The sequence below is a fragment of the Callospermophilus lateralis genome, chromosome 17 (assembly GCF_048772815.1).
Source record: "Callospermophilus lateralis isolate mCalLat2 chromosome 17, mCalLat2.hap1, whole genome shotgun sequence".
NCBI classification, from domain to species: Eukaryota; Metazoa; Chordata; class Mammalia; order Rodentia; family Sciuridae; genus Callospermophilus; species Callospermophilus lateralis.
In genome coordinates, this window is record NC_135321.1 from 26308600 (window position 1) to 26322730 (window position 14131).

Genomic DNA, 14131 nt, shown 5'->3' on the forward strand with positions numbered 1-14131 from the left:
ATCTTTTCAATAGTAAAGTAATATTGCAAAATCACAAAAAGCTACGAACATACAGAAAACAATGTCACCCATGGTTCTAGTAGCCCTACTAAATATTGCAGAAACATCAATTCACGGGTGATCATGTGGTACTTATGAGTACTCTGCATAGACACACGCACTAGAAGCGCCCTCTGTATTTGTTGAAGTTATTTGATATTAGAGTTAAATGCTAAGTGTGTGTGTGTGTGTGTGTGTGTGTGTGTGTTTGCATCTCCAAATAGCAAATATCTCAAATGAGATCATCCAGTCTGTTAGTCTAATTAGGCAATACTTATAATTAGTAACAAGTTTCCTCTGTTTTATGGTTTTTTCATTTTTAATTAAATATATGACTATAGAATATTTGTGTTCAAAGCCCCTTATACTGATGAAGAACTGAGGAAGTTCTTACTATGATCACATAGCTGGTTAGAGACAGAGTGAGACCTAGAACAGGTCTTTGATTCCTGGTTCAGTGACTATTCCAAGACACCCTCTGCCTTTTCATATTCAATAGTGGTTTGCTTTGGAAACAAGGCTATAATCTTTTTGTGAGTATGATAATACCATATGCTCCCCCACCAGTTGGGACTTTATATCATATGTAGCCCACCAGGGCAGAGATGCTCCTGTTCTTACCTGAGCTATCCACTTTGTGCGCCAGAATTGAGCTTGTAGGTAGGTGTGAAGAACTGGGAGGGCCTCGTGGGACCTAACTGCTTTTCCAAAGCCTTCTAACCATTCTCATGATTTGAGCTCTGCAGTCTCTGCTCCTAAAGTTACCTGGTGCTTTCATTCCTGAGCCTTCTGTGGTGTTACCTACAGCTCTGATCCACCGCCTCTTCTCCAGGTGTTCTCAAACTTCAGGGCATTCTCAGCTGGGGGCTTGTCGGAACACAGATTGTGGGGTCCCACCGAGAGTTTCTGATTCAGTGGGTCTGCAGTGGGGCCTGAGAATGTGCTCGTCTTGCTCATTCCTAGGTAATGGCAATGCTGCCCCTGGGGAACCACACTTTGAGAACCACCGTGCCAAGGCATGTGTCCCTTTTCTGTGGCTCTCACCTTCCACGATTTTCATTTCTGATTTGTCCCTCCTCCTATCTTTGGTTCGTGAATGTTGTCTAGATACAGCTAGAGGTGAACTTCCTGCCCAAGCAGTTCGGATTAAACTTTGCAGATAAAGTGGCATCTGAGCCAGGCCTTCTACTCTAATGGCTGTTATTGGGTTTTTGTCTTCTGTGATTCTATTAAAGAACTATTTCAATGTGGAAAAAAAAAAAAATCTGGTGATTAGCCTGGGCTGAGGCTGCCTGCCCTGCTTGTAAAGGCAGTTTGACATCTTCCAGGGGTTCTCCGAAGTTCTTTGGAGCCCCTACAGACTCAAATCGCTTTTCCCCAACTCCTGTTTCTGGCCCACTGATATTTCTCTGGTGCCTGGAATACACCTATGTCCTCATCCAGATCTCCTTTTCTGGTCTGGATGCTTCTTTGTAGCACTAAACAGAGCTGATGGCAACATCCCCCTTCCTCAGTTGCTACCAGTGTGTGATGAATAACGTGCCAGGATTCCTGGGAAGCCCTGGGGTGCAGAGTCTTGAACTCATGTACATTGAGTAAATACCAATTTAAAATCAATTTTGAGTTTGGAGTTGTGTGTCCCCAGTTTACTTATAAAATAATGGCCAGCCAAATCAGCAATTAATACCATGCCTGGGAGCCGAGAGGCTTTGGGGAGTGATCGTGCTGATTAACGCAGACCAGGAGACATGGACAAAACATGCAGAGCAGCTCACAGTTTATTTCCACCTTGCCTTTCCCTCGGGAGCCCCAGGAGGCAGCGACATCAATGAGATCAGCATTTTTCACTGTGATTATACACTGCTGATGAGAGGGCAAGAGAGTCCATTGGACTTGAGTGCCAAACGAGTCGCTTCTCGTTAATCAGACTGAGCTGTAATTTTTAAATTAAAGTACAAGAGGTTTCTGGTACTTACCCATGTGTTTAAAGTCTTCCACTGCTGATGTTAGCAATGCAATTGTTCTTAATCGTCCACAGACTTCTCACCAGGAAGAATTTGGGACCTCTGTGGCCCGCCCTTGGGCCCCAGGGGACCCCTGCAGAGAGGGAGGACCTTCAAGGACTTCCAATTGAATGGACCTTAGAGGTCCCAAACAAAGGGGGCTGGAATTCCTAGGCAGAGGAATTTCTAAATTCCCTCCTCATTTGGCTTCTGGGAATTGCCTAATCCACAGAGTTAAAACTGTAGAACTGGCCTTCATCAAAATTCTGACGGAGGGGAGGCTGGCATCTGGGTCTTTCCTTCTCTTTTGTCCCCCGGGTTTCTACTTTCTGGTTTTCACTCTGGTCAGTGCAGATCATTCCTCTTAGTGTTAGCACAGCGTATCCGGAACAGCGGAACACAGAGACTCACCTTCACTCATCCAAAGGCTGAAGATGCAGGGTGCGCAGCTTTGGATTGTCGGGAGTCGATTAGAGGAGGCAGCGCTGGTTGGGTTTTGAAGGCTGTGGCCCTGTGAGCAGGCTTGGGTGGGAGGTGGGAGGGTTTTGCTTGGACTTGAACTCATGTTTTAAGTGTCTCCTTTTGCCTGCTGTTCTCAAGGCAGGTCTCAGATACGATGATTCTTCCCCTTTTTTTCTAACAGTGTTTTTGCTACATACATAACTGTTTCCTTGTGTACCCACCTGTTTAGTGGTCCAATTTATTTTTCAAATGTATCTATGTCTCCAAATAGAAATGGGTACATTACTGAAAACCCAAGTTAGGCATTGAATTAAACATCCTGGTGGCTTGTCTCCTTCCTAATATAATTTCAAATTCATTTTAGATGGATGGCCAATGAGTAGGGTCCATTTCTAAAACAGCTTTATTGAGATAAAATTCATGTGTCATATAATTTGCCTGTATAAGGCAATGGTTTTCAGTACATTGATAGAGTCACCCAGCCATCATCACTGCCTCCAGAACATTTTCCTCTCCCCCAAAAGAAATTTCATACCAAGTAGGGGTGATACCATTTCTCCACCTTACCCTTCAGTCTCTGACAAACACTCTGTCTCTATAGATTTACCTATTCTGGACGTTTCATGGAAATGGAATTATATCTTGTGAACTCTTGCATTTAACTTTTTAAAATTAGCATGTTTTCAAGGTTCATCCATATGTAGCACGTATTAGAACTTCATTTCTTCTTATTTGCTGAATGATATTCCATTGTATGAATGTGACATATTTACGTGTTCATGCGCATTTAGGTTTCCACCTTTCAGTTATTATGAATAATGGTGGCATGAACATTTACATACAAGTTTTATGTGGACGTGTTTTCAATTCTCTTGGGCATGTAGTTAGGAGTAGGAGGGCTTGGTCATATAGTTACTCTTTGGTTTACTTTTTAAGGCACTACTGAACTGCCATTTTAAAAGTTGTACCATTTTATATTCTCACTGGTAATCAAAGAGAGTTCCCATTTCTCCACATCTTTATCAACACTTGTTATTCTCCTTCATTATTCTTTTTCATGAATGTTTTGGTTATTCTGGGTTCCCTTGTAATTCTATGTGAATTTTAGAATCAACTTATTAATTTCTACAAAGTCCCCTGGGATTCTGATAGGATTATGTTGAATCTGTTCACCAGTTTGGGGGTGTTGACGTCTTGACAATGTGAGATCTTAAAATTTATGGATACAGGATGTTTCCATGCCCATGAATTGAAATCTTTAATTTATTTCAACAATATTTTGTAGTTTTCAGAGAATATATATTTCACAGCCAGGCACGGTGGCGCATGCTTGTAATCCCAGTGGCCTGGAAGGCTGAGACAGATCACAAGTTCAAAGCCAGCCTCATCAAAAGCTAAAAACTAAGCAACTTAGTGAGACCCTGTCTCTAAATAAAATACAAAATAGGGCTGGGGATGTTGCTCAGTGGTCGAGTCCCCTAAGTCTAATCCTTGGTACCCCCATCCCACCCAAAAGAATATAAAGAATATATATTTCATTTGTTTTGTTAAATTTATTCATAAATATTTTATTCTTTTTGATGTTGTTGTGAATGGAAATGTTTGGCTTGGGATGTTTTATTGCTAGAGAATAGAAATACAATTGATTTAGGTATATTGATCTTGAATTCTATAATTTCGCTGAATTCATCTGTTCTAACAGTTTTTAGTGACTTTCCTAATACATGATCCTACATCCGTGAATAGTTGTGATTTTACTTTTTCTTTTCAACCCAGATCCCTGTGTACTTCACTTGCCTCACTGCCTTTCCCCAAACCTCAAGTACCATGTTGGATGTATGGAAGTGGTGAGAGCGGACACCCTTGTCCTATTCTTGATCTTGGGGGAGAGCATCCAGTCTTTCACCATTGGGTGGGATGTCACAGAAGAACTTCATGGGTTGAAGTTCCCTTTGTTTCTGTTTTGTCAATGACTTTTATTAAGAAAGGATGTGAGATGTTGTCAAATGCTTTTTTTGCATGACCATGTGATTTTGTGTTTTTTAATTCTATTGGTATGATATAATACATTAATTAATTTTCAGAAGTCAAACCAATTTGCATCTCTGAGATAAATTCTATGTGGTCACAGTGCATAATTCTTTTTATATGTTGCTGGACATGGTTTGCTGGTATTTTGTTGAAGACTTTTACATCTGGATTCATAAAAGATATTGGTTTATAATTTTCTTTTCTTGCAATGTCTTTGTCAGTTTTGGTAACAGCATAATGGTCTTTGTCTTAGAAAGTAGCAGCAGACTTCCTGTTCTGTTCAGAGCAAATGATGCCAGCATCATGAGTTGGGAAGTGTTGTTTGCTCTTCCATTTTGGCAAGAGTTTGAGAAGAATAGGTATTGTTTGAATTTATGGTAGAATTCAGTGGTAAAGTCTTCTGGGCATGGGCTTTTCTTCGTGTGTAGTTTTTTGATTAGGGATTCAATCTTTTTGCTTGTTATAAGTCTATTCAGACTGTCTGATTCTTTTTGAGCCCATTTGGTGGATGTTTTCACTTTTGACCTATCTGTGTCTTTGAATCCAAAGTGTGTCCCTTGATAGATAATAGTCAGGTCCATTTTCCATCTTACAAATCACCATATAATAAAGAGCTCAATTTTGTTATTGTTATTTGAATACTAACAGCTTTCAAGTTACATCACCTCATTTTTCCCTTTCTGCCTCATATCTAGGTGAGCTGATAAGAAAACCTGGATCCTTTGTCCCTTGGCACTGGTGGAAGGTGGAAATCACATGAGCCCTGATCCAGGCATAGGAACTCCTGCCTTCATCTCTGCACCTAGTTTTCATAAAACCCCAATCTCCCTGATGCCTCTAACTGTTTTTGGACCTTCTTGGGAGCCTGTCAAGCTCTCCTAAGAACTCCTCATTGTGTGACTAATACATCTTACGTTTGCTCTTGGAGCATGTGTACCCCCTCAGTTTTAATGTCCAAGCGAATCTGGGGTGGGCAGACCCATCCCGTCTCTGCAGGATGACCACCACACTCTGCCTTTTGATCGAAATGCTAAGTCCATTTACATTTAATGTAATTGCGGATACAGTGGGATTTATATCTACCATCTTGCTGTTTTCTGTATGTCCATGGTATTTCCTTTTCTGGTATTAAATAGATATTTTATAGAACATCCTTGTTGTTTCTTTTACTATGTATTCTTTGAGTTGTTTTCTTTGTCATTGCCCAGGAAATTACAATTAACATCTTAACTCAAAAAACAATTGAGTTCAGATTAATATCAATTTAATTTCAGTAGGATCCCCAAACTGCTACAATACAGGCTTGTTCCCTTCCCCTTTTTCTTGCACTAGTATTGTTGTGTAAATGGCATCTTGACACATTTGGGGAGACAGGTGCACCTCCCCCATGGTGCCTTTTCAGTGTTGGAAAAGGCCATTGTCCTTCCCGCTGTGACTGCATTTGGTGACTTTCTCTCTTCTTTACTTCCTGGCTCAGTGCTGGAGGGTTCTGAAGAGAAGGGGAAGTCTCAGTTGGGTTCATAAGGTAAAAGCCATCTTCCTTCCGAGGACAGGACACATATGAACTGGAGAACGTCCTAAAGGTTTCCTGGATCCAATGAATCAAGGGCCAACATGTTTGAACCAGAATCATCCCTGAACACTGGGCAGTTCCATCAGAGTCCCCTGAGGGAGTCACAGACAATTCAGTTTTAGGAGTCCTATCTTTGGAAATCAAGGGGCTCAGGAATCTGAATTCTTATGAAAGTTTTTCAGGGATTCCGATGTTTGGCCGGGATTGGGTCTCTCTGGTGTGTCGAGGCCAAGGGTCTTGGGGATGAGCTGGCTCTTGCCTGGTTCATTGCAGCAGGACTTAGATAGCTGTGGATAAGGAGCAATGTCAGCCCAGGTGAGAGCCGGGAGGAGAGAAGGAGGCAGAGCTTAGAATCTTTGTAATGATTTGAATAACCAATAAAATAAATAAATAAATAAATAAATAAATAAATAAAAGAAGTGGGTGCTGGGCTTGTCAGCCAATGGAACCTCTCCCCCTCCCTCTCTTCCCACCAGTGGTCCGGTACCGAGTGACTGTATGCACAGGGGAACTCGAAGGTGCGGGGACTGATGCCAACGTCTATCTCTGCCTTTATGGTGATGTGGGGGACACTGGGGAGCGGCTGCTGTATAACTGCAGGAATAACACCGACCTCTTTGAGAAGGGCAGTGTAAGTCGCCTCCCCTCCCTTCCGGACCTGGTTTCCCTTCTTTTATCTTCCCCACTCTTTTTTTTTTTTTTTTTTGGTACCAGGGATTCAACCCAGAGCACTCAACCACTGAGCCACATCCCAGCCCTATTTTGTATTTTATTTAGAGACAGGTCTCACTGAGTTGCTAGGTGCCTTGCTTTTACTGAGGCTGGCTCTGAACCTATGGTCCTCCTGCCTCAGCCTCCTGAGCTGCTGGGATGACTGATATTGGGACTTCAGCCACCAAATAGCCTCTCTCTGAATAGGGAGAATGGGGGCCTGGGGAGTCCTGGCAGGAGCCAAGCAGTGCCTGGCTTATTTGGTCCCTGAGCATTTGTCCAGCTGTGATTCACTAACATGCATGACACCTACCAAGCTCCTAGGACGATGCAGCTAGGACCTGGAGAGCCACCCTAGAGGCTATGGTCCCCTCCTTACCCCTGAGCTTTGAGAAGAGGGGAGGGAGAGCAGTACCTTTCTTACCTCCAGGAAGGACAGGGGAGAAGGATTCTGGGCCTCTGTGTGGCTCTAGTGAACTCAGGCTGGGGGAAAGTCGGGCATCTAAGGCCAACGTGGAAACTCTACATTCTCCACTAAGACCACTGGGGCATCTCGTTCAAAGTCCTTTGTGAAAAAGAAACCAAGAAAGCCACTAGGCATGGGAGTGGGAGAACAGAGCTCTGCTCCCAACCTTTTTACAACTGTTGTAAGTATTCCCCGTCACCCCACGCACCCAGTGGGTTTACTGGGGAGGGCTTATGAAGCAGTGGGGAAAGAGGCAGGCAGGTAGGGGGCAAACAAGCCGTGAGCCAACCACTCCATTCCTCTGTGCCTCCTTTTTCTCCTTATAAAATGAGGGAAAGGATGCCTACCTGTGGCTGGCCTTGTGAGGTTAGGGATGGCTGTTGTAATGCCCCTCAGACCTGCCCCACAGCACACAGTCGATGCTCAGTAAAATCATTGCTGCAGATGAAGTGAGCCTCCAGTGAGCTCACAGGCAAAGGGGCAACTGCAGAAGTTTTTACCCTGTCTCCTTCCTCTGCCACCCCGTTCCTTGGTGAGTGTTAGTCAGCTTTCCATGGCTGTGACAAAATACCTGACAGAAATCCATTTAAAACAAGAAAGATGTATTTTGGCTCACAGTTTCAGAGGTTTCAATCCATGATTGTGGCGCTCTTCTTATGGGCCTGTGATGAGGCAGAGCATCATGGTGGGGAACCTGTGGTAGGGCAATGCTTCTTACTTCATGGTGGCTGGGAAGAGAGGAGAATCCAGGGACAAAATATGCCCTTCAAGGCATGCCCCCAGTGACCTATCTCTTCCCACTAGGCCCCACCTCCTAAAATTTCCACCACCTCCCAATAGTACCACCTGCTGGGGACCATGCCTTCAATGCACAAGCCTTTGGGAACATTCCAGACCCCAACTATAACAGCCAGGACAGGATGGACCCTGGGAGGAGCGTGGAGGCCTGTTGTGAGGCCAATCCAAGTTGGCTTAGTTCTTAGATCTTGGCTATGGGCATGGATTCTCTGAGCAGGATGTTGCGGTGGGGCCCAGGGCATCTGGGAAGAGGAGGTGGGCTGCCTTGCTTTCCCTTGCAGTCTTACATTTTTCTCTCCTTCCCACCCACCCACATTTTTCTCCACTCTTCTCCTCCTACATCTTCTGACATCTCTGTCCGTTACTCCCACGTATCCTCCTCTAGACCTAAAAACTCTTCATTCCCTTTATTGTTGCTGTCTCAGTGGCAGGAAAGACTTCAAAATTGGCCAGACCACTTGGTTCTCCCAATCAGTTCCAATCATCCCCGTCTTTAGAATAGCTAGTGACTGATAACAGCTTCACATATTTGTATTCCTAGGGGAAGCTGATTTTAAAAAAAGAGATTGTAGGGAATGGCCATGATTTAGCCAAAGGGGGGGAAAAATCAGATTTCAGTTGTAGGGAACTTGACATTGTACAGTAGTCTCAGCAGGAGAAATTGTGAGGGGGTGAAGTCTGTTCTCCACCTCTGAAAGACCAGTAAGCCGACCTGTCAGCTCTGCCTTCAATTTCTGGGTGTGTGTCTCCCTTTGGAGTTTGGTCCTGGGTAGCCACCATCCAACTGATCCCAACTGACCCGGCTGTCCTTCCCTCCCCAAAGGCTGATGAGTTCACCATCGAGTCTGTCACCATGAGGAAGGTGAGGCGGGTGAGGATCAGACACGACGGCAAGGGCCCAGGGAGCGGCTGGTACCTGGAACGGGTGCTGCTGAGAGAGGAGGGGCAGCCCGAGAGTGACAACGTGGAGTTCCCGTGTCTCAGGTACCTGAGTCCCATCTGCGCGCGTTTTCTCCAGCTTAGGCCCTGCTCCCTGAGTGTGGAGGGGACCCAACGCGACTGCCAGGACCAGGGAGCAAATCAGTGGCTTAAGGCTGTCGTGGGGGGGAGAGTCCCACATCCCACCCACCACTTCGGGGGCAGGGTGTCCAGGTGCACTTCTAATTTGCTCCATTTAAGTATCAAATGTTGATATTTTCTTATAATAAAAGTTGACAATCTCTGAATTTAAATGAGAGCTACTGCAAACAATTAGTTGCGTGCTGACTTAAGCTTTTGAATTTAAGGTGTGCTTTTGTTCAAATAGCCTTCTGGCCGCATCTTTTCCCAGTTGACATCTTTTCAAGCTATCTCGCTTGTCGGCTTTTCCTTTCCGCAGCTTGTGATCAAGTGAAGCTTCTTTTCCCATTTTCTTTTTCTGAAGCATTTGGATTTCTTACATAGCCACTGGGTTCCTGTTGACTTCCAGAAGTCTCTGAGTCAAGGTGGTCCTTTGCATTCTCCTGGAGCCATGGCAGGAGGTGCACCCAGTAGGATTAGCTTGGGGCCTGATCCTCCAAGCTGCTTCTCTCCTCAGCTGAGCCTTCTCTGCCAGGATCAGGAAGCATTGAGCTAGGGCAGGTGTGTGTGTGTATGTGTGTGTGTGTGTGTGTGTGTGTGTGTGTGTGTTTGCATGCATGCGCGCACGCCCGCGCACGCTCGCACACACTCACACCCAGGAGAAGAGTAATGAAGCCCCCAACAGATTGACTTATTCATTTAGCAACATCTCACTGTGAAACTGGGCTGGAGCATTGGAAGCCAAAAGGAAACAGCATTTTTTTTAAAAAAAAAAATATCTATTTATATACTGCAAATATTTAGGTAGAAATGAAATGACGAGTCATGGTTTCCTTTTACCATTTGGAGAGGCTGGGGATGGATCAATGGAGAGAGAAGGGAAAGCTGATGGGATTTCCCGTGGGTGTGTGTGTGGGAGGGTATGGGGGTGGGGGTGTGGGGAGTGTGGGGGGGTAGGGGAGGCCTGCTGGTCTTCCGTCCTTCCCCTCTGCAAATGTGTGGCCAGGGTGCTCCTAGCCTTTTCTCCTCTGCAGACTCCATGGCTATGGGAGTTGCCAGAGTGACCTCAGCCTGACAAACAGAAAGGGAGGTCCCGTGGATCAATTTAAGGGACTCTAGCTGGCAGGCCTGTGTCCCCAAACGCCCTTATCTATGCTCAGGTTTCCTTCATGAATCTTCCCATCTTGGACTCTCCTGTTTCTCTAGTGCTCTGGAATCATAGCACCAAGGTCCGTGCAAGTGCAATAGCCGAGCTGCCCTCTGGCATTATAGGGTTAGCTCAGAGCCACCTGACCACAGGGTCCCAAGGGAATGGAAGACCATGAGATTGGGGAGGGAGGTTGAGAGAGAAGAGATGGCAGAGACCGCAGTGTTGCCTCTGTTGTCCCTGAGACAAGGTGGCACGTGAGCAGAGAAGACGACAGTTCCCAGTGGCCCAAGGTCCACCTAGCGGGTAGCAGTGCCCCCACTTCCTTCCGGGACTCTGTGGCCCAGTAATTGCATCTCTCTGGAGTGCACTAGGGGTGGGCTGTGAAATAAATACCAAGACATAAAGTTAGATGCTTTTTTGGTCCAGAGCCAATGTGTTGGTTTCCAAATATCCCAGAGAACACTGAGGCTGTCTATTCTGCTGCCATGAGCCCCAGATCGCCAACCAGACTGGGCCCCCTGGGCACTGGGAAAGGCACTTTCCAGGTGGGTAGTCCAATGACAGCAGAGAGCTGGGCCATGGCTCACTGTGACATAGTGAAGCGTGACAGCCGTCAAACCCCAAAGGGCACAGACCCAACTTCTTCGCAAAGGTGAATCTCATTCACCCTTGAAGATGCAGATCCAACTGCCTCCCCTTGAGCCCACCTCCTCCTCTAACTCCTGTAGCACTCACCTGCTCCAGCACCCTCTTTACCTTAGTCCCAGTGCTGCGCGCAGCCCATCCTGTCTCCACAGCCTGGGCTGGATCTTGTTTGTCTCAGTGTCCTGCCTTCTCCCAGCTCAGAGCTCTTAGCACAGGGCTAGACACACAGAACCCTCTCAGAAAAAGAGGTGGTGGTTTTCTGAGGATAACAATGCCTGTTACTGTGAGCGTCAAGGGCCTACATTCTGTGGCCATTGCCTCCCGGCTTCATCGGCCTGCACGCAGCCCCCACGCAGCCCCCACTTGCCGCATCCCGTCCACGCGGGCCTCTGTCAGATCCCGATTTCCTAAGGACATGCCGATCCCTTTGGGATGCTCCTCCTCCTCCTTCTCCTGGCGCACTCACTGCCCTCCTTCTGGTCTCAGCCACATCCAGCTGGCACCTGCTTCAGGAAGTCCTCCTTCGCCAGTCTGGGGGGGATGCTGTCTCTGTTGGGAGCCCCTCTGGACACACTTTCCTTTACTCAATTCAAAGGCCTGACCTCCCTGGCGACTGGTGTGAGGGCTGGGGCATCTGCCTGCCCCTCTCAAAGCACTGACCTTGTCCTGTTTGCCCACCAGGTGGCTGGACAAGGATAAGGATGATGGGCAGCTGGTCCGAGAGTTGCTGCCCAGTGACAGCAACGCCACACTCAAGAGTGAGTTGCCCTGATGACTGGGCGGTAGGTGTGCCCTTGGCAGGATGGGTGCCCTCCTCCAGCTGGGCAGAAGTGAGCCCTTGAGAGAACATTTCAAGGAGGCAGCGTTGGGGAGGTGGAGAGGAGTGGCCATGAGGGAGGGGCTGGAAATGCCTGGCATGTCCTTTGGTGCTGTCTCTTTGTGGCCACAGGTGTGAGGCCCTAAATGCATTTGGGTAAACAGAATAGCGAGATCAATTACACCAGCTAATATGCCCTGGCCGTGCCCTGGAGAGGAGAGTCACATTTTGAAGGGACTACAGATGAGGACTGAGTCACAACTGTTTCCTCCCAGAGGCCTTAGGGTTTTCCTCACTGGTGATATTCCTTCCAGTGCTGGGGTTTCATCATGGGCTCAAGACAACATTTTTTTTTTTTTTAAGAGATAGAGAATCATTTTTTTAGATGGACACAACACAATGCCTTTATTTTTTATTTTTTTTTAAAGAGAGAGAGAGAATTTTTAAATATTTTTTAGTTTTCAGCGGACACAACATCTTTGTTTGTATGTGGTGCTGAGGATCGAACCCGGGCTGCACGCATGCCAGGCGAGCGCGCTACCGCTTGAGCCACATCCCCATCCCTCAAGACGACGTTTAAAAGAATCTTATCCCTGAATCCTAACAATAGCAACACTTCATGGTTATTATTTCTGTCTCATTTGCAATTTTCCCAAAGGAAGGTGGAACTGATGCTATTCGTTCTTTAGATGGGGTACTGAAGTCTGGAGGAGCTAGAAGTTTATATCTGACCTTTCCTAAGGCCAGATCAGAAAGTTGGAACCGGAGTGTCTAGTGTCTGGGCTCAGAATTACAGGACTTAAGAGACCCTCGACTGTGGTAGGGGATACTCCCACCCCCTGTACACCAGGCCTATAGTCAGGGATGGAACTGGCCCGAGTGCCCAGGGTGTAGCTGTCTTATATCACTGCTGTTCCGCCTCCAGCAGCCTCCTGTCCTGCCCTGTGGACAGGCCCTCAGCCTCCTGCTTTCCCAGTCAGAGTTTTTGATAGGGTTTAGATGGAACCTGGCATAAGGAAGAGCTCTTCTAGTTCCTGGTACAGCTTTAAGCAAGGACAAGTGCACTTGGATGTTCCTAGTGGACTGGTCTGGACCAGGCCTGGCCATGCTGCAGGGCTGGCCCCCAGAAAGTTGGGCTCAGCTCTCTTTCTCCAACCCTGTTTTCCCAGTGGGAAGACCCCAAGTCTTGAGTGGCAGGCCTTGGAGATGGTTTCATTTACCCTCAATGCTGCTTCTCCTTTCCCAAGACACACCTGAAGCACACCTGGAGAACTTTGGATCTTGGCTCATGTTATCCTAGGACTCACCTTTTCCTTCAGTGTTTTATCCGTGCACACAGGCAATGCAGACTTTTCTGGGTGATAAAGCAAAGTCACATCCACATGGGTCTAGTTAAGAGCAGGGGGCTTTATTTAGTTCCATAGCAAGATTTCACTCCAGGTTGGTGACTTCTTAAATGTCACCATCTTGCACCAAACATAAGACCTCTGAGCCTCCAGTTCCTTGCCCAGGAAACTGGGATGAGCATCCCTCGCCATAATGCTGTGTGCCTGGTGTGCTCAACACTGTCAGATGATGCGCCCTTTGCCTTGGTTTCCTCATCCATCAGAGGAGATGCTGGGCCACGTGATTGCTGGACATCCTTTTGTCTTCAGTTTGGGTGCTCTGGCCTGTGGTTTGCAATTTCCTTTCCTGTTCTCAGCATTTACCCCTCTGGAGCAGGCAGGGAACCTATTAAATTCTGATATTGCAGATGAGGGGGCTCCACAGAGATGAAGGGAGCTCCTGCCCCGAGTCACAGGACCTGGGTTCTTGACTCACAGCCCATGTCTCCCCCAACCACAGACTTCCTTTCTGTCCCAGGGGCCCTGCTCCTTGCCCTCTGACCTGCACTAACCTCCCCTCTCTCTCCCCCTGCCTTGAACTGCTCAGATTTTCGTTATCACATCAGCGTGAAGACTGGGGACGTCTCTGGAGCCAGCACAGATTCCAAGGTCTACATCAAACTCTATGGGGACAAATCCGACACCATCAAGCAAATTCTTCTCGTCTCTGACAATAACCTCAAAGACTATTTTGAACATGGCCGGGTGGATGAATTTACCCTGGAGACCCTGAACATTGGGACTGTAAGTGTCCTTCCCAAGGTTGTGTGACATCATCCCACCCATTCTGCACATGATCACACAGGTATCTACATGCATGTACATGCACACCCTTGTGCACACATGGATGAGCCTGTTTTGAAGGAAAAGAGTTGTTAACTTGGGGATTGTTAATGAGGGATGCTGTTTTTCAGATATGATCTAGAGCTGCTGAAGATCTAGGAACAGTGGCTCAGCTCCCAGGGCCTCACAGAGGGTGGGATTTTAGTAGT

At 46.8% G+C, this 14131-nt stretch overlaps 1 protein-coding gene across 3 annotated transcripts in view; it reads left to right on the forward strand.

The window, feature by feature from the left end:
• Loxhd1 (lipoxygenase homology PLAT domains 1) overlaps positions 1 to 14131 on the forward strand; it is a 136889-nt gene that overhangs the window by 51098 nt on the left and 71660 nt on the right. For all 3 annotated transcript variants that reach the window (XM_076837038.2, XM_076837039.2, XM_076837040.2), the window contains exons 13-16: positions 6585 to 6739; positions 8907 to 9067; positions 11619 to 11695; positions 13687 to 13883. In XM_076837038.2, the coding sequence (XP_076693153.2) occupies positions 6585 to 6739; positions 8907 to 9067; positions 11619 to 11695; positions 13687 to 13883 (590 nt within the window). The remainder of the gene's footprint in view (positions 1 to 6584; positions 6740 to 8906; positions 9068 to 11618; positions 11696 to 13686; positions 13884 to 14131) is intronic.